This window comes from Anguilla rostrata, chromosome 10, assembly GCF_018555375.3.
Source record: "Anguilla rostrata isolate EN2019 chromosome 10, ASM1855537v3, whole genome shotgun sequence".
Classification (NCBI taxonomy): domain Eukaryota; kingdom Metazoa; phylum Chordata; class Actinopteri; order Anguilliformes; family Anguillidae; genus Anguilla; species Anguilla rostrata.
Window position 1 is genome coordinate 39,464,101 of NC_057942.1, and position 23,870 is coordinate 39,487,970.

Below are 23,870 nucleotides of genomic sequence, written 5' to 3' on the forward strand. Positions count from 1 at the left end.
GGAGGGGGGGGGGGGGCAGGGGGAGCAGCTCCGGCAGTGGAGCCCGAGGAGGCTTGATCGCTGCCGGGAGCCTGTCAGCTTCATGGGGCGCTGGATGGCTCGTCCTGGCGAGATGCTGCGTTTTGAGTGTCGGATCACATGACCACCTGGGGTGTGGAACCCTGTTGGTGACAGTATTGGCTCTGGTTGACAGCTTTTCCCGGGGTGGGGGGCTGGGGGCTGGGGGCTGGCATGGTGGGCTGTAGCATCACTGGAGAATGGAAAAATTCAGTCCCACTGGGCAGTTGGAGAACTGCTGAGTATCTCTGCCAATAACTGGGGGGCTGCAGAGTGACTGCGCAGCTCAGCTGGGGGGACTGCAGAGTGACTGCGCAGCTCAGCTGGGGGGACTGCAGAGTGACTGCGCAGCTCAGCTGGGGGGCTGCAGAGTGTCTGCGCAGCTCAGCTGGGGGGACTGCACAGTGTCTGCGCAGCTCAGATGGGGGGACTGCAGAGTGATGTCCCTGTATTAACTCCCATCATGCTTTGCCAGTTTACAAAAAAGTTTCTCAAAAGGGGTTGAGAGGAAGCTAATTTCTTAAAGATGGTGTCTGATGGTGGGCCAGTCTGGGTGCACAGTGAGATAAATCTCTGAGATTATATTTCGGGGAAAAGCAAGAAATCTTGCTGAAAAAAACCAAGATAACCTAAATTATGAAAATCTATTTAAGTAATGAAAACCATAACCTTGCCCCGAAAAGAAAAGAATGCTTCGGAACTAGACAAGACTGAAACTGAATAATGGCTTGGATAAGGGAATATAAAAAGAGGGGGGGAGGAGCAATGTAATTAAGATGTTATTACACTTTCTCATTACCAATGGGTCATTAAGGGTGTAATTGACCTGTTATTACACAGCCTCATTATGAACAGACAGTTAAGATGGTAATTAAGCAGTTATTACATTGCTTCTTATGAATTAGTCATTAATGGCGTAATTAACCTGCTATTACACTGACTTCTCATTATGAATTGGCAGTTAATGGTGTGCAGTAATCCCGATGTGCTGGGCTCATTGCAGAATTTAATGCTGGTGATATTGAGGAAACCGCTTGCTAACCCAGCTGAAAAAGCATGTCAAATCATTGTGACCTGTAGGGGGCAGTGTTTGTCTTTAAAAAAATTTTTTATTTATTTTTTTTAAAGCAGTGAGCTGATTTGCATTCTGTTTACTTAACGCAAACGGCGGCTGTGCGGTGTCATGATTTATGGCTGCCAGCGCGCGGTAATTGGCGCGGTAAATCACGGCGTAAACACCGGGCTTTGTGGGTAAAATGCGGCCATAAAGGCTTAATTGCATCAGCCCTTCTCCGCGCGGCGACGGCAGCGGCGTTGTTAGCGGCGAAGGGAACCGGCGCACCGGCTTCTGCTCGCCCGAACGCCAGGGGCCCGAGATGAGCGATCGCGCGAATAAAGCCGACGGGAATGACCGCTCTCTAACGAGCCGACACAAACGAGCCTTCTGTGACGTCACCTTCGGCGAACGGCGCCTCTGAGGCTCTCTCCGAGGCCCGTAAAAATGTCGCGGCCAGATCACGGACGCGTTAGTCCGTGACGTTTATTGACGTTCCAGAGCGACCGGCGGTTTACATCGCGCTACAAGTTGGGCCGTCTTCGTTCGTGTCGGTTTTTTTAAGTTTTTTTTTTAAATGTCAGGTTTGTATGATAAAATGGGGCATCTGAAAGGATTAAGGAAGAGCAGATTTGTTGATATTGGGGTGCATTGTTCGGGAAAATAGATATTCCCCACTCCCCCCCATATACACACACACACACACACACACACGTATATACAGATCTCTCTCAAACAGGCACACACAGCCCCTTGGCAGAATGGATACCCCCCCCCCCCCCCATCACTCTGGGAACCCACACTGCTGCACAATCTATAATCTATAATGTTAGTACACTCTGCACAGAACTTGAAATGGATTGGGACTAGTAACCGAGCAGCTGCTACATATAATACGTCTCTTGAAAAAGGAAGAACATGTTCCAGATGGTTGCTCTGAAAGGCCATTGCTCCAAGTAACTTGTTTTTCCATGCTTTCCTGTTTTAATGGAACTCATTCCCCTGATGTATGGTTAAGTAACAGTCCCTGCTTGATTCTGTTTTGTTCAGTCAGGGAGCTGAGGGTGTTTCAGAGGTAGTTGCACAAACCCACATACCCCCAAACCAGACCCCTCCCCCCCCCCCCCAACCCTGCCAAAGTAGGAACATGGCTCCTGTTGGCCTGAAAAAGCGCTTTTGTCTGCTAACGCCTGATGTATCACAATTAGGCTGCAAATCCAAAAATATCCCTGTGTGTGTGTGTTTCTAAAATGGTATCACGACCATATACGGCCTAAAAATCACTGAATTTCTTCTTGTGTTCAGTTTCATGTTCAGCTCCGCGTGATGCATAGAAATGCTTTGTGAATTTTGAGGATGTGTTCCACATTTTCACTGAACAGCACTCTCTCCAGCACGTCTCTTAATACCTTTTCACAAGTCACACAACCCTGTTTTACCGCTTAATTTATATGATGATGACTCTTGAAATTTACTGAATCTCTATTGCACTATAGCTCTTTTCTGACATCGATGAAATGCTATTGTATTATTATGTAATTATAGAATATTGTATCGTGAGTTGCTTCCACTTTTGCCAGGTTTGTTCTCTATTCCTCTTTAATTTTTTTCAGTGAGATAAGTTTTAATTAATTTCAAGCTCCAGCTGAATTTCAGCACTCAGTAATTAGTATGTAGATGAAGTCTTCACCTATGCTATTCACAGGTTTGGTTTTTCAGTTTAAGTGCATGCGTACGTGTGTGTGTGTGTGTTGTGTATATATATATATATATGTGTGTTTTTTTTCTTCTATGAAGTTTCAGAAAAGAGCAGCCTCAGAAGAGCAGCCCTGATTATTAATCCTATCTACTGAAAATGTATCATTTATTGATTTTCTAAAATCAATGCTTCGTAGCGTCGTGCTAGCCAAGCCTGTGTTTGGATTCCCGCGCGGCGCGGTGCGGCGTGGCGTCACGGTGATGATGCAGAAGCGCGGTGTGCTGCTCGGTGCGCTCGCACGGGGGGCGCGGAGTCTCGGGTGACGCCGCGAGGCCTTTGAAGAGCCACGCGCGGAGCCGTTTGGCATGTGAGCGCGTGTGTGTGCGCTTCAGGGCGGGGGGACTGGGCGACCATGCGGGCCCCAGAAGAAAAGGGAAATATTTATGTTGCGTCGCTTGTGAAGTCCTTCCCTGCATGTACATCAAAGGCTGTATTGCTTACAAAACAAAGGCCCAGCTCTTCAGATTTGTGTGCGCGTGTGTGCATTCATGCATGCATGCATGTATGTGTGTGTGTGTGTGTGTGTACTGTGTCATGCGTGTGTGAAACAAAATGGAACAAAATGTCTTTCTTATTCAATCTCTCTCTCTCCCTCTCTCTCAGGTGGCGGGTGTCTCTGTGGACCCGGCGGAAGCGGGCGTGGCAGTGGGGTTGGGCGTGACGGAGTCCTTCACGGTTCGCCGGCTGTCTGTCCGCTCGCTCCAGCTGCCCCCCCTGGCCTTCCGTCAGGCCCAGCAGGCCTACTACGACCACACCCCCCCGCGCCCCACCTCACTTCCCCTCTGGCTCACCCCGCACATCGCCATAACGACCGCCGACGGCAGCGACGGGTGCGTTTGCGCGTGCGTGTCTTTGTATGTATGTGAGTAACGTGTGTGTCCGTACGAGAGGAGGATGCCGTTTGTCGTACAGCACGTGGTTACGTGCTGAAAATTGACCTGTGTGTGAAGGCAGAAGCTGATTGGCTGGGATTACAAGAGTGAACCCGACCTGTTTCTTTTGTGTTCCGCAGACCAGCGGGGTTTGTGGGTTCGTCTGATGTGTTCAGCTTCAGAGTTCATTCCCAGTTTGGAATGATACTGTGATTGCGGTCCAAGGAATTACTGCTAATTCCGTGTGTTTGGGGGGGGGAGGGCGGGCTGTACAGACAGCAGTGGAGCTTTGCCATGTTCTCTCGGTGTTCAGCAAATGGGAACTTCCCGATTGGCTCGGCTCGCCTCGCCTGTTGCACCGCGCTATGATTGGTTGAAGCCAGCGCCTCATTGCCTTCCTCAGATGTTCAGATGAGTTTTGATCCGTGGGGTTATGGGTGCTGTGGGGCTGATGAGAAAGCGATGTTCTTTTCCACAGCCAACCGTCTGTGTTCTCGCAGCCCGTCCAAACTGCGTGTGCATCATCCTGTCTGCGTATCCCGGCAACATCGCCATGACATTGAGAAGAGGGTGCTTCAGGCCCTTCTCCGAAACCATATGTCAGCCAGACCTGGGTCAAATACGTATTTGTTTTGTACTCAAATACTTTTCTGTGTGCTATTGATCTTGCCTGGTGTAATTGAGCCTGCCAATATGACCAGAAGGCGGGGTTTGCACTTTTTGAGAGTATTTCATTGGTCCCAATACACCAGACAAAACCAGTAAAGCGTAAAAAAGTATTTGAATCCAAAACAAATACGTATTTGACCGAGGTCAGCTGTGGAGAGATCATATGACCATCCAGGGGACAAATCTGACATGCCAGAGGCTGTGTTTCAGGTATGACTCAGTCTGACAAATGACAAAAAAAACGAGGTCTACAAAAACATCATAAAAATAAATCACAGATGTCGATGGAAAATTGAAATAGGGTTTTTTTTTTTTTTGCTGAGACGTGTGGAATGGATCTAGTTCATATTCAGCTGAAGGCTGTGCAACAATGTATCAGATCCATCAGTTCAAATTCAGCTCTGACTGCAGATGAAGCCCTTTGTGAAGCACCACGTATGCGGCTTTTAACCAGCTACAGTGGAGATGCAGTCATGCCTTGTGCCCTGAAACAGACATGGGTTCTGCCTAGAGAAGACTGCCTGTCTGTCTGTCGTGTAGACAGACAGACAGGCAGACCGACAGACAAACCGGCAGGCAGGTAGGCAGACGGAGACGGAGACAGGGAGGCAGGCAGGCAGGCGGGCGGGCGGGCGGGCGGGCAGCAGGATGAATGCTCACATGTGGCAAAGGCCACCATGCACAGCATCTTTGCTTTTAATCTTTAGAGTTTATTCAGAGTTAATGAGTGCAGCAGTGACCGGACGTACTCTGTTATGGGTGATTAAACGCTGCGGTCAGGCCTGGATGGGGCGGGGTAGCTCTGGGACCCCCCCCGGGGGCTCATTCCGTGGCAGAGGGGGACGCCGTAATGAATCGCGGCACGCGGTCGCCCCCGCGCCTCCTGGCCGTTTAAGGAAGACGAATGGATCTGCGAACGAGCGAGGGGAGCGAGAGTGGGGCGAGGGGGCCGGCGTCTAAGCGCACGTTTATCTCCCCCCACCCCCCCCACCCCCCCACCGACCGAGCTGCCGTCTCTCCTGGGTGGAATTACCCTCCGTTAAGCCCGTAGGTTTGCTTAGCGGTGAACGAGGAGCGAGCGAGGAGTCTGCCAAACCTCTCCTGTCCCTCGCAAAAAAAAAAAAACAAAAAAAAACCGAGAGGCGGGTTTTTTTACACCGCCGCTCCGGTCTGTGAATGCAGACGGAGCAGATTGTGCGTGCGTGCGTGGTCACAGGCTTTTTGGCCACTTTCTCTTTCCGTCCCCGCGTCTTAAACTCCACACCGCTGATTTCAGAGCGTGCAGGGCGGATAGTCAGCCTATCGGACTGAGACACTGTTGCTCGGTTTGAGGGGATTGTGGGTAATCGGGGAAGGCGCCTCTGTGGGGCAGGGGTCGGTAATGTGACCCTCTCTCTGAACTGTCACGCCAGTCTCCCCTGATGGAAGAGACCTGGTGCTGCAGGCAATTTCCGTTATCTGAGCGTGAGCGTGTTTTTATATGCATTTATGCTTGTGTGAGTGTCTGCGTGTGTGTTTGATTATATGCTTTTATGTTTGTGTGTGTGTGTTTTTATATGCATTTATGCTTGTGTGAGTGTCTGTGCGTGCGTTTGATTATATGCTTTTATGTTTGTGTGTGTGTTTGTGTGTTTGACTATGCTTTAATGCTTGTGTGTCTGCTTGACTATATACCTTTATGGTTGTGTGTGTGTGTGTTTATTTGCATTTATTCTTGAGAGTGTCTCTGTGTGTTTGACTACGCTTTTATGTTTGTGTGCTTGTGTCAGTTTATATGCATTTATTCTTGTGTGTGTCAGTGTGTGTTTGGCTATATACTTTTATGCTTGTGTGTGTCTGTGTGGTTTTGATTATGATTTTATGTCTGTGTGCTTGTTATTTAAAAGCATTTATGCTTGCATGTTGTAGCATGTTCCGGGGCTGCGCTGTAGCATAATGGTTTGGGAACTGGTCTTGGAACTCAACGGTTGTAGGTCCGATTCCCCGTAGTGGTGCTGCATCTGCCCCCACGCCCCCTCCAAGAAGGTGCTTTGCCTGAATTGCTGTCCAGCTGTGTAAATGCATTGCATGCTGAGATGTAATCTGTGTGTTGCTCTGCATAAAGGCAAACGCAAAATGCTGAAACGTAAACGGCGTGTGTGTTCTGCGATAGACCGGAGGCCTGTCCGGTGTGTATTCCTGCCTCTCACCCAATGCATGCTGGGATAGGCAGCACCCCCCGTGACCCTGCCCAGGATAAACGGGTGTAGATAATGGATGGATAGATGAACGGATGCAATGCAATGCAGCAGGTGTAATTAGTGTCATCCGTTTACTGATCTTTGTCACAGTGATTGTTTGTTGGGGAGGTTTGTGCTTTGCTTGTTGACGGCGTGATTTTCATACGATGTTTGGAAGTGGACTGGCTCAGGCTCTCAAAAAGATAAATAAATTGAATGCACAAAAAAGCACCACAGCGCTACCCACAGAAAACCAGCCTCTTGACAGTTGAAATATCAGGGCCAGTCATGCCAGGGAGGATTATGGGAAATACTTTCTCCTTGTGCTGCTCTGGTCACGGTCACCGTAAACCATGTCAGTTGGCCTAGTGACAACACGGGTCTCTTAAAGGGACGGTCGCATGGAAATGCGTTTAAAAAAACCACAAATCCGTGGCGGATGAAATAAGGGGCTATCTCCACCGGCGACAGCCACTCGGCGATCCCAGGCTGTCAGATTTAGGACATCGAGAAGGAGAGCATCGCTGGCAAGACACAAACAGACCGATATATATTATGTCTTTTCTTTAAACCGCAATGCGCCTTTTTTTTTTTTTTTTTTTTTTTTAGAGAGAGAACCATTTAGGTTATTAATTATAAAGAATGTAGAGTTTTTTTTTTTTTTTTTTTTTACAGTTCCTTCAGCCCCCATCAGACCGACAGTGTATGACTCATGCTGGTTTATGACTTGTTTTCTTTATTTTAATTACATTGTGCTACTGTGGTTACCTTTAAATGTGCCTAATGTATGCCGTGAAGGCACCAACAGACAAAACAGTGCAAAAGTGATTAATGTAATCCAACAGTGCCTTTAGTGAGTTCACAATGCCCAGATACAGGAAGACAGAATACTGATAGGAAAATGCTTCCCTCTTCCATTTCAGACACATTGCTCCTCCACAGAGAGTATTTCCGCCAACAGTTCCGATCAATTCCCCCCCCCTGCTCAACTGTGTTGCCAGCCTGGGAATCGAACCCGCAGCTTTCAAGGCCAGAAGCGCGGGGGGGGGGGGGGGGGAGAATTTTTCTCGGCGATTCTGCCAGCAGCATTTAATCTAATGCACGCGCTGTTTGATGAATGAACGTCGCCGGCGCTGTAGCACTTCCCGGGGCAAGGTTCTTAGGACTTAATGAGCCCCATAAGTAATATCCTCCCCCTCGGGGCTGTCGGCTTATGACATTCATTGCCTCATTGACCCCTGACATTTCTCGACTGCTTCCAACGCGTCCAACAATGGTGTTATCGTTACATGTATAAAGACGCAAAATAGGCCAACTAATTTTACGGTCCTTTCACGCGATGTTTTATTGTTGACATTTAGATAACCTGTAGTTTTATTAATTCATTGAATAAGGAGGCAGAGCCGAAGGCTCATATTTAATGTATGTACCACCGGTTTAAATTACCTTTCAATCTTCCGTCCTTAGAGTTACAACGGAGGGGAAAATAATAGTTTCGTTTTACAGAACCAAGCTGCATAGCATACGCAAAATATCAGATGCATTTTGCATTGCGATGAAAAGAAAATAGTTTTAAATTCAATCATGACTTTACGAGAGCCTCCTGTTTTGCTGAACAGAAAGAGATTTGAGTCGGAAGCGTCGCATCAGTATTTTATAGGAAGCCTACAGAGGGGCGTGTTCTATCGAGACCGAGGATTATTGGCGCTGGGTGCGAAGACGCTTCTGTTCAGACGCTAGAGAAACCAAAGTTGCACGTTCAGACGTGCAGGCTTTTAAAGGGAGAACGGCGTGTATCCTTCAGTTCAGGCTACAGCATTGGCAGTATTTCTGTGGAAGATTATCTGTAAATACAGTTTATTTCCGTCATCTTAAATCTGATGGATTCACAAGGTTTGGAACTGATGGTAGCATTTCTTAAATGAAGTCGACGACGGACAGACTTTACCTCAAACTGATCTGGAAAACTGGACATATTTTAGTGCATGTGGACATTGTTCCAATGACTTTGCATCGCTGGAATCACATTTACAAAATAAAACCTCTTAAAACATGATTTACTATGAAGAGCAATATGTTAATCAACAAAATCTAAAAATCTTCCATTCCTCTAAAGCAATACTTCACGCAAGGAACGTCCTATCAATATTAATAAACGTTAATTAAACTCACCTGTCTACCTTGGAGTGACGTATTCGTCAGGGAGGACCAGGAGCTCCAACTTCTCAGCTCTTTGTTCGAGAGTCCGATGCGCGGCGGCGGCGGAGGTTGCGGAAACTCTGCTTTCAGCCAGCGTCCGTTGAACGGGCGCGCGAGTTCCGCACGGCTATAGAATGGATGCGGCCGGCGGTAAAGTGGCGACGGCGGTGTCGCTGGCCGCCGGTGGAAACGCGAAGGCGCCCAAACATCTATGGAGGCAACAGCACCATGCCTCCCTCCCGCAGCATCACCATGCGCTCGTGGCGAGAAACCATTGCCGCGTGCGGCAAAGAGGATTCTCGGACACCGAGAGGTACCTGCGTCCCGGTACAGTGGATCGCACCTACGCCGTGGACACGGGACACCGACCCGGACTGAAAAAATCCAGAATGTCTTGGCCGTCTTCCTTTCAGGGACTTAAACGGTAAGCTTTGTTTCATTTTTTAAAATAATATTATAAAATATTTAAAAGGACGACAGAAGCAGTGGTAGAAATACAAAGCGATTGGTTTCTTACTTGCACGGTCCAAGAGTTTGTATCAAGCCTCGAAGAAATAGAGATTATTTTATTTTTTTTACGGAAAAATTGTTATTTCGACCTTCCATTCGAGCGTGAGCTCCCGTCCATCTGGGTCAACACTTCGCTCAAGGGAGTGACCGCGCGCGCTTCATTTTTGACACATTTAAAAGATACTGAAGTTGGGTGACAAATGCAAAACGGAATCTAACGAAAGTGTTACTCGAAACTAACAGTCAGCTGAGGACGATAGGTTTGTTTTTCTTTTCAGAGTCAGTGAAATGGAGTAGCATGTCGTATGCATTTGAAAGATTCCGAACTTTTAGTCCAAACTGAATCTTACAATAGGCAATATTATTATTTGTTGTTGGTTGTCTGCTCTAACAATATCGCAGAAATAATATAATGTAATGTAGGCACTGTTTCACAAGTCACAGAAAAACATCCACGAGTTAGTTGCTAACAAATAAATTTCAGTATCGTTTCAGTAACTGATACACCCTTAGAGTGAAAGAGCTATATTAGATATTTTAATGGTGGGACAGATTGTCATACGCTCTCAGAAATAATGGTACGGTGTTTTGTTCTTTAAATGTACACGTTTCCCAAATGTTCCCCGAAGGTACAATGATGTTCTAACTGGCTACTAATAGGCTAAGTGCTTTTTATAAGCAATATAGGTATAAATGAATTATGTATTGCTGGACAGGAGTACGATTATACCACCAGCGGCAAGCGTTTGTGCATTTTGGGGCACTTTTCCCAACCTTTTTGGAAGAGTCTGTGTTGTTAAAATGAGGTCTTCTTTTGGGATGTACGGTGTAGATCACTGGGATGCGGTATTTTTTTTAAATAGACATAATTAAGTAAACGTCAATACTTATTCAGATCAGTGTCTTATGACGGTTTTGAGTGTCACCACAATCTCCTACAATGTTTCTGGGATATTCGCGTCTCAGTGTAGTTTCGAAACGACCGTGGTTTCACGGTGCACTTGGTCAAGTCGTGTGCCGTTCGGACAACAACGTGTCTAATCAGTTCGTTTTATCTTATTCGGTGCACTGCCGCGGGTCTCGTACGAAATTTGCGGCAATCACGTGACTCTAGCGGAGAACGAAACACGACCCTTCTAATTCAGCCTTCTGTCTTGCGCGAGAGTCAAAGACACTGTGGTCCGGAAGTTGCAGGAGACTGCGATGAGCGTCCTTGCCCTGGGACCAAAACGGCTGGCACGCCGTGTCCTGCGCTGCTGTCGTGTAAATTCAGGCGACATACTTCTGTCGAGAGGCGCCCGGAGCGACAGGATGGCAGGGTTGATTCATAAAATTTACGACGCACCGTTATATATGGGTTTAAGTGTTTGGAATCCAAATATACTGTTGTGTACATAAACTCACTCGGCAATAGCCTGTAGACCAGAGGGACAAGACACGTTTAAAATGTTCGTAGTTGCGTTTGTGTAACTCGTGTAAAAACCAGCGTATTCAAAATTTGACCTCCTCCTCCTCCTCTTTAAAAAAGGCTGACTTTAAGCCTGATTGAGAGCACGTCCGCGGGGAGTACGTGTAAAGTGTCACGTGTCCCGCGGCAGTTTCCTCTTTAATATTGATCCCATCCAGTCGTAGACCCGTCAGGCGGACATGGTTGTTATCGCGACGAGAACAGGTTCCTCTTAAACTGCAACTAGGGATCGATAGGCATCTCGTTTTACACGTGAGCAAGTTTTTTTTTTGTTTGTCTTGTGATGGTGGGCTGTGTGGCTGCAGCAGTTGCATAGCAAAACCTATCAACCAAGCAAGGGGGGGGAAAAAACTGGAAAAAATAGTCTCTCTTTTTAGTGTGCGCACCTTCTGAAAAGTATTTTTTAGGCTTTGTTAGAGTCGGAGTTACACCTCGGCAGAATGGATCAGTGAGTTTTCCGGTAAAAAAAAAAAAAAGTAATCTAAAAGGCTTTACACTTGACAGTGACATATTGCTCATTGATCCAGCAGAGTGTTTTCCGAATAGGCAGAAGTCCTGAGTGGGGGCACCAGGAGGCGTGCCAGTCTGATCAATGTAGCTCTGTGGACTCTTTCCTTCCCTGTATTGTGTGTGTGTGTGTGTGTGTGTGTGTGTGTCTGTGTGTGTCTGTGTGTGTCTGTGTGTGTCTGTGTGTGTCTGTGTGTGTCTGTGTGTGCGTGTGTGCGTGTGTGCTGTCCAAACCACCGAGCCAGGGGTAGCGCAGAATCACCCAGTCACGACTGAAACTCAGCTTCCAGCGTTCCTGCCCAATGCCAGTAGTCTGCTCCTGTAAACATGACCACGGCCAGTCAAACTCTTGACCATACCAGAATAAAATTGTGACCTTCCACGGTCAGACCCGTACACCACCGGTCAAACGGTGGCCCTGCCAAATTTAACAATGACCACACCCTGTCAAACACCGACCGTGCCCAGTCGAGCCCTGACCACACCCACTGGAATCCTGGCCAGGCCAGGTCACCAGGGGAAGCTCCCACAGCAGGTAGAGCTCTGCTGCTGTGCAGAGTTACCTGCATGTCTCAGGTAGGACAGGTGAGTCTCAGGTAGGACAGGTGACCACTTCAACAGCGCGGAACCAAATCTGCTTCAGCTTTTGGCTCCATTGTGGCTTGTTGTTCTCCAGTTGGGTCCAGAGTGAAAGTCTGGCTTTCTCTCGCTCTCTCTTAAAGACTCTCACGACCCTGGATCTTTTCCTTGTAGTGATATTACTCAGCGGGCCATAAACCCTCCAGGACTTCCTTCACCTCAGAAACGCATTATAGGGTGTAGATTAAATATAATCTCTCAGCCCAGATGTCGTAAATCTTCCGTTGGGGGGGGGGGGAGGGGGAGGGGGAGGGAGGGGATCCTGACTGGGGCACTTATTTATGAGCGCTCTACAGTGTCTGTTTGTCACTCTGTATTTGGGTGATGTGTGAGTTCAGATCTTCCGAGTTTATGGTGTCGTTACTGAAGTGAGAGGACGTTTGCATTCACACGCACATGCATGTACGTGCACACGCAAACGGGCATGCACACGCATGTGTACGTTCGCACACGCATGCATGTGCACGCAGTCAGTATTTCCGATTGAGTGGCCCACTATTCTCCTGGCCTGATTGGATTTGTGATTTTTTTGTTGTTGTTGCAAAGTTCAGATTTCAAGACTGACACTTAACAGCACTAAGCTTATCATTATGCATTCATTTGCATCAGTGCATTTCTTGCGTGTGGGTGTGAGGGTGTGTGCATGATTGCACATGTAGTGTATGTTTGTGTCTGTGTTTGTGTGATTTAAAAATAAAAAATAAATAAATTTGTTGTGTTGTGTCTGTGTGTTGAATTGATATTCTGAGTGAAAGAAAGCTGACTGAGAGCAGTAGTATGACTTGTCTATGCGGAGATTGTCGCAGACAGTGAGTAAGAAAACCTAAATGTGGCGCAGCTTTCCAGCACAGTGTATAATCATCTTTTGAGTCACAGTGTATAAACACATCTTTTATACATGAATTAGAACAGGATACACATGATGTCATGTTTAAAAAAAAAACTCACCCCAGAGGCCCCCCTGGTTGTGCCAGAACAGCCCACAGTCACTCTGCAGAGTTTTTGCCACCGAATAGAAAGTTTTCACTATTTTTATCAACCTTTTTGGGGACATGAAAGCACTGAGTGTTTTTTCAGAAGCATACATATACGCACACAAATACAGACACACGTGCGCACACACACACACACACACAAAAATGCAAGTACAGGTGCATGCACACACTTGCGCGCACACACACGAGATACTTGAGGTGGGCTTCGTGTGCTGTATCGCACCGAAGGCATCAACACTGACTGTGTCCACGACCATGAGCTATAATGACGAGGTCTATCGCACACACCTGGGTCATACTGAGATCTGCTGCACGCTCGCGTGTGTTGCATTGATTAAGATCTATTGCACGTGGTGCATTGTATTGGTTATTCTCTATTTAACGTGTGCGCTACACTGATTGAGCACATTCATCCGTTGCATTGATTTAGATCTACTGCGCACACGTGTGTGTTGCATTGAGATCCATCGTACACTTGTGTGTCGCATTTAATTGAGGTCAGTTGTACATTGCGCATTCCTCTAACTGAGATCTATCGCACGTGGGTGCAGCGCATCGATCCCCAAATCAATGCGGGTAATGCAGGTGAATGGCTGTGTGACTGGAGCTGAATCTGAAGCAGCTTTGCCAGCTCCGACGCTTCTAGTGTGAGGCGCTCGCTTTCCAGCTCTTTCTCGTGCCCTCACGCAACCCCAAAAACACATCTCCCATCTAATTAAAAAAAGATGAATAAACGGTAGTGAAACGCATGCGAAACCCATTCATGCATCAGCAGGACAAAGTCAGATTGGCCCATAGACCCCAACAGTTGACGATATCAATGGCATCCGCCCCCCCCCCCTCCCTCCTGCAACCTCAATCACCCCCCCCCCCCACCCAACCAGGTCCGCGAACGCAATAAATCTCATTCCAGCTAGCTGACCAAAGTTAGAAACCCCCTGATATGACAGTTCAATCTTTGCTAAAATGTGTTCCCTGAAGCTTAGTCTGTCAGTAAAATACTTTTTCCCGTGTCGACTCTCCAACCGCACGACAGCAAGAATCTCTGATCAACTTTGAAGTCCTGTACTCAGCCTCTGGAAGATCTTGAGTTTGCAGTTGTATGATGTGCTCTCTTATATGCTAAGAAAAGATGAAAAAATCCCCGCCTCCTGTTGAAGTTTTGATGTTAGATCAACACATGCATTTTATCCCTCGATCTTCTTCGCTTGGTCATAAAATATTGATCCAATCTGATTTCATCCACCTGATCTGTCAGTTCGCATGGCGCTTTCGTTTTTATGATCTCGTGGGGAGAAAAATGTCAGATAAGAGTCCTCTTCATACTGTAGGTTTTCCATAAAGTACAAATGAAAACGTTCTCCTCCACTGAATTAATAATTAAGGAACATGATTTAATAATATAGCCATTCGATTTGCGGGGCTGAGCTTCAAAGTTGATTCGCCTGTCAGTGAATATTTTTTTTGTGTGTAGAGATCATTTTGGTGTTTTGTAGATAGATGGAAATGGCAGTGCAGAGGGGGTGAAAGCCCCAGGGCATTGTGGGATTAAAAGCACAGCGTTTTGAGTGGCAGCCTCTCAGTTCTGCTGCAGTGAGGCTCCAGGGTGGCGTATACCACTAAGGTGCTGGGCCTTAGTGCAATGTTCCCACTTGAACCCTCCAGTCCGTGACCTTGCTTGTGTCAGCTGACGCTGGAAGTCTGACGTGATTGGCCACAGCTTCAACCAGGAAGTGAGGCTAGATTTCAGTTGACACAACAGCGCCCCCTCTGGTTGATCGGGTGCATGCTCCAGCTGCGTGACCGCGCGGTTGGTTGGGACCGCTGTGTGAAACGTGCCGGCTGGCTGCGCGGGTTTCCGGAGAGTTCCGGCGTTGGCGGGCGCTTTCTCTCGCATTGGCGGGGGATGCCACACTGATGGCACAGGCCTGTGCCTGCTCTGGAGATTTCCAACGGATAAAATGGAAAATCTGGCCTGGGAAAACGTACACTCCGTTCCTCTCGACGTCCAATCCTGACCTGTCCCAGGACCGTTTTTTAGAGCTCTCTCTCAGAGCTTTTTTTGTGTGTGGACAGACCGATGACTCACAGGAGGGATTGTTCCTGGGATCACCTTTCTAAAAACCCCTGGAAAGGTTTCACTTTTGGCCAGTCCCCTCGAAAGATGTAATGTTCCTCATTTGTAGCAGATTTTCACGGGTTAAATTGCTTGAAGTGAGCAATCCCACACTGCTCTAGGGGGGAGGCTGTGTCCCTCTGACTTCCTGAGAAGGCATATGGTGCACAACCTGCCGCTGAAGTGGCTGGCCGTTTCTTTAAACTCAATTAAAATGTCCCGCAGAACAGATGGCACGTGTGTGTGTGCTTATACGTTTGTGTGTATGCGTGCTTGTGTGTGTGCTTGTACGTTTGTGTGTATGCGTGCTTGTGTGTGTGCGTGCTTGTACGTTTGTGTGTACGTGCTTGTGTGTGTGTGCGTGCTTGTACGTTTGTGTGTGTGTGTGTGTGTGTGTGTGTGTGCGCCTGCTTGTGCTTGTACGTTTGTGTGTGTGTGTGTGTGTGTGCGCCTGCTTGTGCATGTGTGTGTGTGTGTGTGTGTGTGTGCGCTGCTTGTGTGTGTGTGTGTGTGTGTGTGTGTGTGTGTGTGTGTGTGTGCGCCTGCTTGTTGTGTGTGTGTGTGTGTGTGCTGCTTGTACGTTGTGTGGTGTGGCGGTGTGCTGCGTGTGTGCGTGTTGCGCGTGCGTGCGTGCGTGCAGTACTTGCGTGCGTGGGTCATGGCGCTGGTGGTGCGTGCGGCGATGCGCTGCTGTGCCCTGCTGGTGTGCGCGTGCCTGCGTGTACCGGCCTGGGGTGCGCGCATGTGCTCCGGTGTTTTTAACACGTCGTGTGAGGTTAAGTACATTGTGTTCTGGAATATTCATGAGGGCCCGTGGAGGGCAGGCCGATCGCGCTGACTAGATTAGCCGTGAAAGATGTTGCAGCAGCCCTCCAGCACAGGGCTACCGCGGAAACGGAGAGGTCCTCCCATTGGCTGTTGGGGTTCTGTCTAATCGCCTGCCCTGCACCTGTGAGCTCTGTCCTATCACCAGCTTTGCACCGGCTCTGTTTTTTTCCTTTTTTTTTTTCCCCTTTTCTTTTTTTCCTCCAGAGATGGGCAATGGGAGCGGGCCAGTGGCTCCTCTCTCTCTCTCTCTAGGACTCTCTCTCCTCGTGGTGAATGATGAGAGGTCTGAACTTGCTCTTGACCGTTTGACGGTTTTACTGCCTCTCGCGTCGAGCGCACCGCACCCCCCACAGTCCTGTGATATACGACACCTGGGCCCGTCCGCTGGGCTCGGGCCATAAATATCGCAGGAGCGTACGCATCATAAAAAATAATAAACACATCGCTGCCGGGGCGGAGTGAAGGCCATTGTACGCTTTGTGCTCGGTCACGCAGAGAGAAAATATCTCACTCGGTCATCACAAGCGAGCTGACCAACTGTGTACCTTCAGATGTTGTTATTATTATTTAAATCTTTCGCGTGACCTTAAAATGCTTATTACCTGAATGCGGTTTAAAATGTGTGTGTAATAGCTTGCCGGGTCATGTACTAGTGGCAGAGTCTCTGGGGTCTCTTTTCAAGACCAGGGTTGATACATTTCTGAATGCGGTCTCGTTTGTTGGTAAATGATGAGCACTAGGTACACTTCAGTGGCAGGAGAAACGACAAACAAATTGTTTGTCGCTGAATGGCCTGTTTTTGTCGTTATGTTAAAATCGACACCGCTCTTGAAAACCCACCGCATTTGAGGACAGCAGCGCATGGCGCAGGATGATAATTTAATAATTATAAACTGCGCGGTAATTGTGAACGCGAGGAGCGCGGCACAGCTTGGGACGTTCTGTGGCAGAAGCACGAACCCTCGGGGGGGGGAGGGGGGGGGTTCAGTCCTGGCTCGGCTCCGTGCTGGATGCCGTCCAGGCAGCAGGCGACGTGACAAACGTGAACGAGCCGAAAGAAGTCCAGTTCCCATTTACCCAGAATCCTCGCTGTGTGTCCTTGTGTCGTGGGTTCAGGGGGCGGAGCCTGTACTGCGTGTGATCGATTGAGCGCCTGGCGGGCTAGGTTGGGTTTCTCGCTGTAGAGAACCAGCTGCCCTTTGGCCTCGCTGGTCAGGGACGTATGTATGGGGTGGGAAAGCTGTTCCCAATGGTGTGAAGTGCTTTTGACAAACATTCCTGTATGTGGAAACGAAAATATCTGTGCAAAAGCACATTTAAAAAAAAAATCACAAAAACCGGAAAATGTTGGAGCATAATCGTAGCTAGGGAAAAACGCCACTCCGCGTGATTTGTCAAATTGGCGGAATGAACGAAAGCAGTGATTAAAAAAAAATAAAATAAAAATCAAACCCATATCAGCGAATGTTGGGAAACGAGCGCTCTAGATGCATTCTGAGGGCGACCAATCAGGTGTCTCCTGCCTCGGCTATTTATCATGCTTGGCCACTTATGTCCGCATATCGCATTAAGACATTATATATATATAATATATAAGATATTTTTCAAGGATCCGTGGAAGATTTAGCATTTCATCACTCTGTGTGACTCATGCGTGTGAAGACCTTACAGATCATGTGAGTGAAAATTCTCATTCATATGCCACCCCCCATCCCCCCCCCACTTCTCCTTCTCGTAATCTCATAAAAGGAAAACGGAAACCACTCTACTGTCTGTAAATCATGTGATGCCGACAGGGTGCTCTGTATGCAGCTGAAGATACAGCAAAAGGATAAATATACATTAAATCAACACACATCTCAGTTTTGTGGATGTACAGGCAGAAGAGAGATTAATTAGGCGGATTGGTTGATTAGAAAGATTATTAAAAGTCTAAATAAGCAGCAATGGTGTCTCGCAGGGAGAGAGACAGACCGGCAATCATGGTGTTCACTAGAGTGCGTCTGAATGGGTTTGTTATTGATTGGCCCTGATTGGCTGTCTAATTACATAGCCACGATGCAGTGAATGATGGGAAATTAATTTGATGATTGTTTAATAATGACGGAGAGGGAGAGTACCGTTTTGTTTTTTAATTCTCTGATGGTAGCAATGAACTGTGTACACACAGTGCGCTGTAAAATACACAGTGGGGTGTAGTGGTACAGGGAGGTGTAAAATACACAGCGGTGAAAGTCATTCTCTCTCTCTCTGACCCTACTTCATCTTCCCTCTCTCTCCATCTTCAATCTCTCGCTTCCTTCTCATCTGTCTCTTCACCACCATCTCTACCTTTCCATTTTTCTTATTTTTCTTTCATTTTCGCTCCCCCCTTCCATCTCTCATCTTCCATCTTCCGCTCTCTCCCTTTCCCGGGCTCCTGTCCCCCTCTCACCTCCTCTCTTCCTCATCTCCCCTCTCTCTATCTCTCTCCTGATCACACGCTTCTTACCCTCTCTCCCTCCTCTCCCCCCCTCTGCCTCCCACTGTCTCTTTGCTGATTGCATTCCTCATTTCTCACACTGTCTCTCTCCTCTCGTGCTCTTACTCCCTCTCTCTCTCCTTCAACCCTCTGTTCGCTTCTTTCTCTTTCTTCTCCCCCTACCTATTGTTCACTCACCCACTCTCTCACTCTCACTCACTCTCTCACTTTCACTCTCTCTCTCCCTCACTCTCTCCCTCTCCCTCCCTCCCTCCCTCTCTCTCTCTCTCTCCCTCTCTCTCTCCCTCTCACTCTCTCCCCCTCTCTCTCCCTCTCACTCTCCCCCTCACTCTCCCCTCACTCTCCCCTCTCTCCCCCTCACTCTCCCCCTCTCTCCTCTCTCTCCTCTCCCTCTCTCACTCCCTCCCTCCCTCCCTCTCTCTCTCTCTGTTCATACAGTGTTCAGTGCACGGCTCAGTGGCTGAGGGTTTGTCACGCTGGCCGATTTTCCGCCCGTTCTGATTGGATCAGGACACGGTTTAAAGTCCCGCACCCCCCCCCCCCCCATCCATGGGATTACAGTGTGCGAGCACTGAGGTGTGAACTTTAAAAATGAGAACTCTGCCTCATCTCTGCCAGCCGTCTACCGATTCGCTGACGCCAGTTTGGGAAGGCGGGGCCTGACGCAATACTGGACACTTTCGTCTTGGAGAGAAATCGCAAGCCTGGATTGGCTGAACAGGCCATTCTTGTCATTGTGTATTTTTATCTTCCTGTGTGTGTAGCTTTTAGGCCAGACTAAAATTTTTTTAAATCTTTACCGGTATATGAATCATATATCAGGTGATGTTGGTTGATTTATTAGACGGCGCATTGATTTCACAGGTCCTTTCATTTCATTATTAAAATGCCTGCATATGTTCACTCATTTGACGCATCACAATTTTTTTTAGATTTTTTTGAATTAAGTCCTGATCACGGGGCTCCATTACACCACTCATGGTAATCAAGCAGATTATTATACAGACCCACTCTTACAACACAAGACCGTTATGGGGGGAAAAAAACACCAAGTGCAAACCAGGATAACTCAAAATCTCGCAGGAAAGACCTTGTTTTTAGCAGCTTTCGATATTTAATACAAAGCTGCTGAAACTCATCCATCACACAAATGAATAAAATTTGGCCGGATGCATATCTGAATCTTTCTTAAACCCTCAACCCAGGCTTGAGCTTAACGCACAACCTTCTCGCAATGTTACCGTAACCTTGCGGTAACGCGGTATCCCCGGCAACGCCGTTTGACGGAAACCGCGTGTGACGGGGGAGGCGCCCGCTGACACTCGACCCCGCTAAAAGGCTCCGGCAAGGGCGGCCCAATCGGCTCGCTGCCTCATGAATATTAATGAGCCGCGGGTGGCCCAATCGGCTCGCTGCCTCATGAATATTAATGAGCCGCCGGTGGCCCCTGGCGGTTGTTTACGTTCGGAATGCCGGGGTTGTCAAGGTGACACCACGTGCCTCTCGGTCGTGATTCTGGGTCACGGCCACACCTGCTGATGAATATTCACACGCACCCACCCGCCTCTGCATTAATAAGCTGGCCCCTATGCTGCCTGTATTTAATTAGAAGTTAATTTTTTAAAAATTTTCATTGAGGCCTGGTGTTTGGCGTTTCGAGTTCTGTCCTGCGAATCCCTCTGATGGAACAGCTGCTTTGACTGGGGAAAAAAAAAAAGAATCTTTGAAATGAATTGGCATAATTATTTTGATTACATTTTTAATGTTTCTAATGGCACAACTTGAAATTCACCTTGATTATGTTCATATTTTTATGTTTGCATAATTTAGCTTTATCCGGTGCTTTGAATTTCAGTATGACGAGATACAGTAGCTGAGAATAAAAATGAAAGGATCTGTTTTTATGTTAAATTGTGTGCATTACACGTGATTTTTTTTATTCTTCGTGATATCAGTGTGTGAATTTTAACTTTAGCTCATTTTCCAGCCAAGCTCCCTCGTTCTGCTGACAGAACTGAAATATCTTCTGTCGTCTTGCCTTAATAATCCTGTTAAAATTTTAATAAACCTCATTCAGACTCTCCTTACTTTCTCTCTCGCAGAGCCTGAAGGGATCGCTTAAATAAATGAGTCTTTATTTTAAATATGAAACTCAAAGGAGTGGGGCTGCTGCCATTACTTGCACTTCTATCGCTTAGCTGTTCCAATACTGCAGCTGCAATGCAGCTTTTGCAGGACTGCGATGCTGCAGTTCTGCGCAGAGTAGCGACGAGGCGCTATATTAGAGGGAGAGCGCAGGAGCTGCTCATATAAATGCAGCGTGTTTGGTGTTAATGCTGCTGGGTGTTTGGTGTTGACGCTGCAGCGTGTTTGGTGTTGACGCTGCAGGGTGTTTGGTGTTAATGCTGCAGTGTGTTTGGTGTTGATGCTGCAGGGTGTTTGGTGTCGATGCTGCAGGGTGTTTGGTGTCGATGCTGCGGCGTGTTTGGTGTCGATGCTGCGGCGTGTTTGGTGTCGATGCTGCGGTGTGTTTGGTGTTGATGCTGTGATGTGTTTGGTGCTGATGCTGCAGGGTGTTTGGTGTTGACGCTGCGGTGTGTTTGGTGTGTTTGCTGGGGCACTGTTATCTCTCTGCAACTCAGAGGACCATAAATCGAAGGTGTCAGGTTTTCCAGCCGAGAACCAGTGATGGCTTGACTTCAGAGGCCAGAGAGGGGGGTGGTGGGGATTACCCAGCATGCCGCCTTCTCTTCAGCTGTCAGGGCAGCTCCCCAGTGCCCGCATGGTCCAAGGAAGCACGTCTCATTAAAATTTAAGAGTTTCTTTCTCTGCGATGCAAAGTGAAATAAACAAGACAGTGAGATGCTGCTCCCAGTCTTTGCCCAAAAAGACTTGAGCTTGACTTTCTTTGAGTTTAGTTTCAAAGATTAAATCCATCTGTCTGGTGTAACGTCAGCTCAGTGATTGTGGTACCGTATATAAAATATATATATAGTTTTGTACTTTTTAAAAATGTACGTACAATACGTAAACAAGCCTTTGGCTGTGTTAATGGCTCAGTGACGGTGCTCTACAGAGTCAGGCTGACAGAATGAGAGCTGAACATGGGCATGGTCACCTCCCAAATGGAGTCACACTAACCTTTCACTCATCTCTGTCACCTTAGCAACGGAGCAGGTGTTTCCCTTGGGCCTTTTAGCCACGGGGGGCCTTGTGTTTCCTGTCCCTTTAAGGTCGTCAGGAGAGATTATGGGGTAGATTCCAGATAGCTGATGCTGGCCTTACCTCTCCGTTCACCTGCCGAGAGCCCATGTGTTCTGTTTATTAGAATGTGGGATTAATGCCGTTGAGGCAGTCTGTCCTTAGCGAGTGCCCTATACGGAAACTCAGATGTGCTGTGATCTGTCACATGCACTTGTCCCCACACACACACACACACACACACACTCACTCACTCACGCGCACACACACACACACACACACACACACACTCACATACACACACACACACTCACATACACACACACACACACACACACACACACACTCACATACACACACACACGCACACACACACGCACACACTCACATACACACACACTCTCTCTCGCACGCACACACACACACACGCACGCACACGCGCACACGCACACACACGCGCACACGCACACGCACACGCACACGCACACGCACACGCACACGCACACGCACACGCACACGCACACACGCCGACCCATCGCCTCGGAACACCGCGTGCCACTTCGTCATTCCAGACAGGTGTGAGCTGGGCTCGCCGCGCGTAACCACGGAGGTCTGTCAAAGTGCCGCGCGTAACCACGGAGGTCTGTCAAAGTGCCGCGCGTAACCACGGAGGTCTGTCAAAGTGCCGCGCGTAACCACGGAGGTCTGTCAAAGCGCCGCGGTGCCGTCCCGCTCGCAGTCACCCCGGAAGGTGAGGCGGGGGCGGGGGGGGGGGGTTGTGGCCCCTCGTGGCCCACAGGGCAGGGGGGTGCTCTCACGTTCCACCTCCTAATGTGGAAAAAAAATGGGGCTCTGAGTCCTGTAACCACTCTGTGTGGGTCAGGCGGGGAAGTAGGGCGGCCGTGTTTTCCGAAATAACGCCCCCCGTCTCAGACGCCTCCCGCCTGACCCGCCGTCGGGGGGACGATGGGCGTGGCTTTCGTTGATAAGAAGGGAAGGGTCCGTGGCCTGCGAAAACCAGTCCTGAGTAATCCTGTTTGCTGGAAGTGGGCCTGCCGCTCCAATTAGCAGAGTGACTGACGGGCGACGGAGTGTCACGTGTCCCACTCAGATACCGTCCCTTTATCTGATTATCCGCCGCGTCACAGGCCTTCCTAACGAGCTGCCATTGACGAGCAATTAGCATGTCTGAGAGGCGCTTTCTAATGGGAATAGATTTTACGCCCACGCCCGCCCCCAACCCCCCACCCCCACCCCTTTCCCCTCTCACAGCCCGTGGTTTCACATCCCACAGTGAGACAACGTTAGCTGATGTGTGTAACACTGTTACTGCACACGCCCCCCCCCTCCTCCCCCGCACCTCCCACCCACCCCTCCTGCAGTCCTCCTCTCCTGCGCTCCTGTCCTTCCTCTCCTCCGTGGTCCAATCCTCATGGTATGAATTAGAGCTGGCTTCTACCTCTCTGACCCTGCTCTCTCTCCTTTTCTCCGTCTGTCTCTCTCCATCTCTCTCTCTCTCTCCATCTCCCCCCTCCCAATCTCTCTCTTTCTCACTCCATCTATCTCAATCTCTGTCTTCATCTGTTTCTCCATCTCCTCCCCCCTTTCCCCTCCCCCTTTTGACACTGTGACTCACCCTTCAGGTAGAGACAGACTATTTTTACTTCCTACACAAAAAAATAAAAATGAACTCAGGACTGGCTGTTGTGTCGTGAGCCGTGGGGTGGGGGGGGGGAGGTGGGGGGGGGGTCGCGGTGGGCGAGGAAAGCCCTGTCGGCCTGGGTGACGAATACGGGTTTCTCCACTGTTGCCGTGGGGATAGTTTGTGGTGAGCGCATGAAGGGGCAGCCAGTAAACGACCCGTTTTTTTATTTTTATTTTTTCTCGTGCTCTTGTTTACGCGGTTTTTCTTCTGCCGTTTCTGCCTCGGTTCATCTGCTGCTATGAAAGCTGCCGTCTGTCTGCGCCGGAGTGTGAAGATTAATATCACAACACGCGATTCAACATTGGCCCGCAGGAGCGAGAAACCGATACCGCTAAATAAGATGCAATACAGCGACTGGCTAATTGGCTATTCATTTGCTCCGCATTAGCGCGGTGACTCAGTGTGTTATGCATTATGTAATTTGTCGTTGGAAAGGATAACCGTCTGGCGTTTGATTAAAACTGGAGATGATGAAAAACGATCTCATCAAACGAACACATTTCTTTTTTCTGCCATGTTTCGCTCTTGGCGGTTGACTTCAGAAACGTTAGCACGTTAGCCGGTGTGTGAATTAGGGCTCTTGAAGCCCG

The 23,870-nt window shown here is 48.5% G+C and overlaps 1 protein-coding gene across 2 annotated transcripts in view; it reads left to right on the top strand.

Moving 5' to 3' along the window:
• LOC135233451 (3',5'-cyclic-AMP phosphodiesterase 4D-like) overlaps positions 1-23,870 on the top strand; it is a 110,496-nt gene that overhangs the window by 21,617 nt on the left and 65,009 nt on the right. Inside the window, exons 1-2 of one of the 2 annotated variants that reach the window (XM_064297015.1) lie at positions 3,565-3,700; positions 7,554-9,253. In XM_064297015.1, coding sequence (XP_064153085.1) covers positions 8,964-9,253 — 290 coding nt within the window. In that variant the 5' untranslated portion in view covers positions 3,565-3,700; positions 7,554-8,963. Of the gene's footprint in view, positions 1-3,473; positions 3,701-7,553; positions 9,254-23,870 lie in introns of those variants that run through there. The other variant, XM_064297016.1, reaches the window with a different exon arrangement.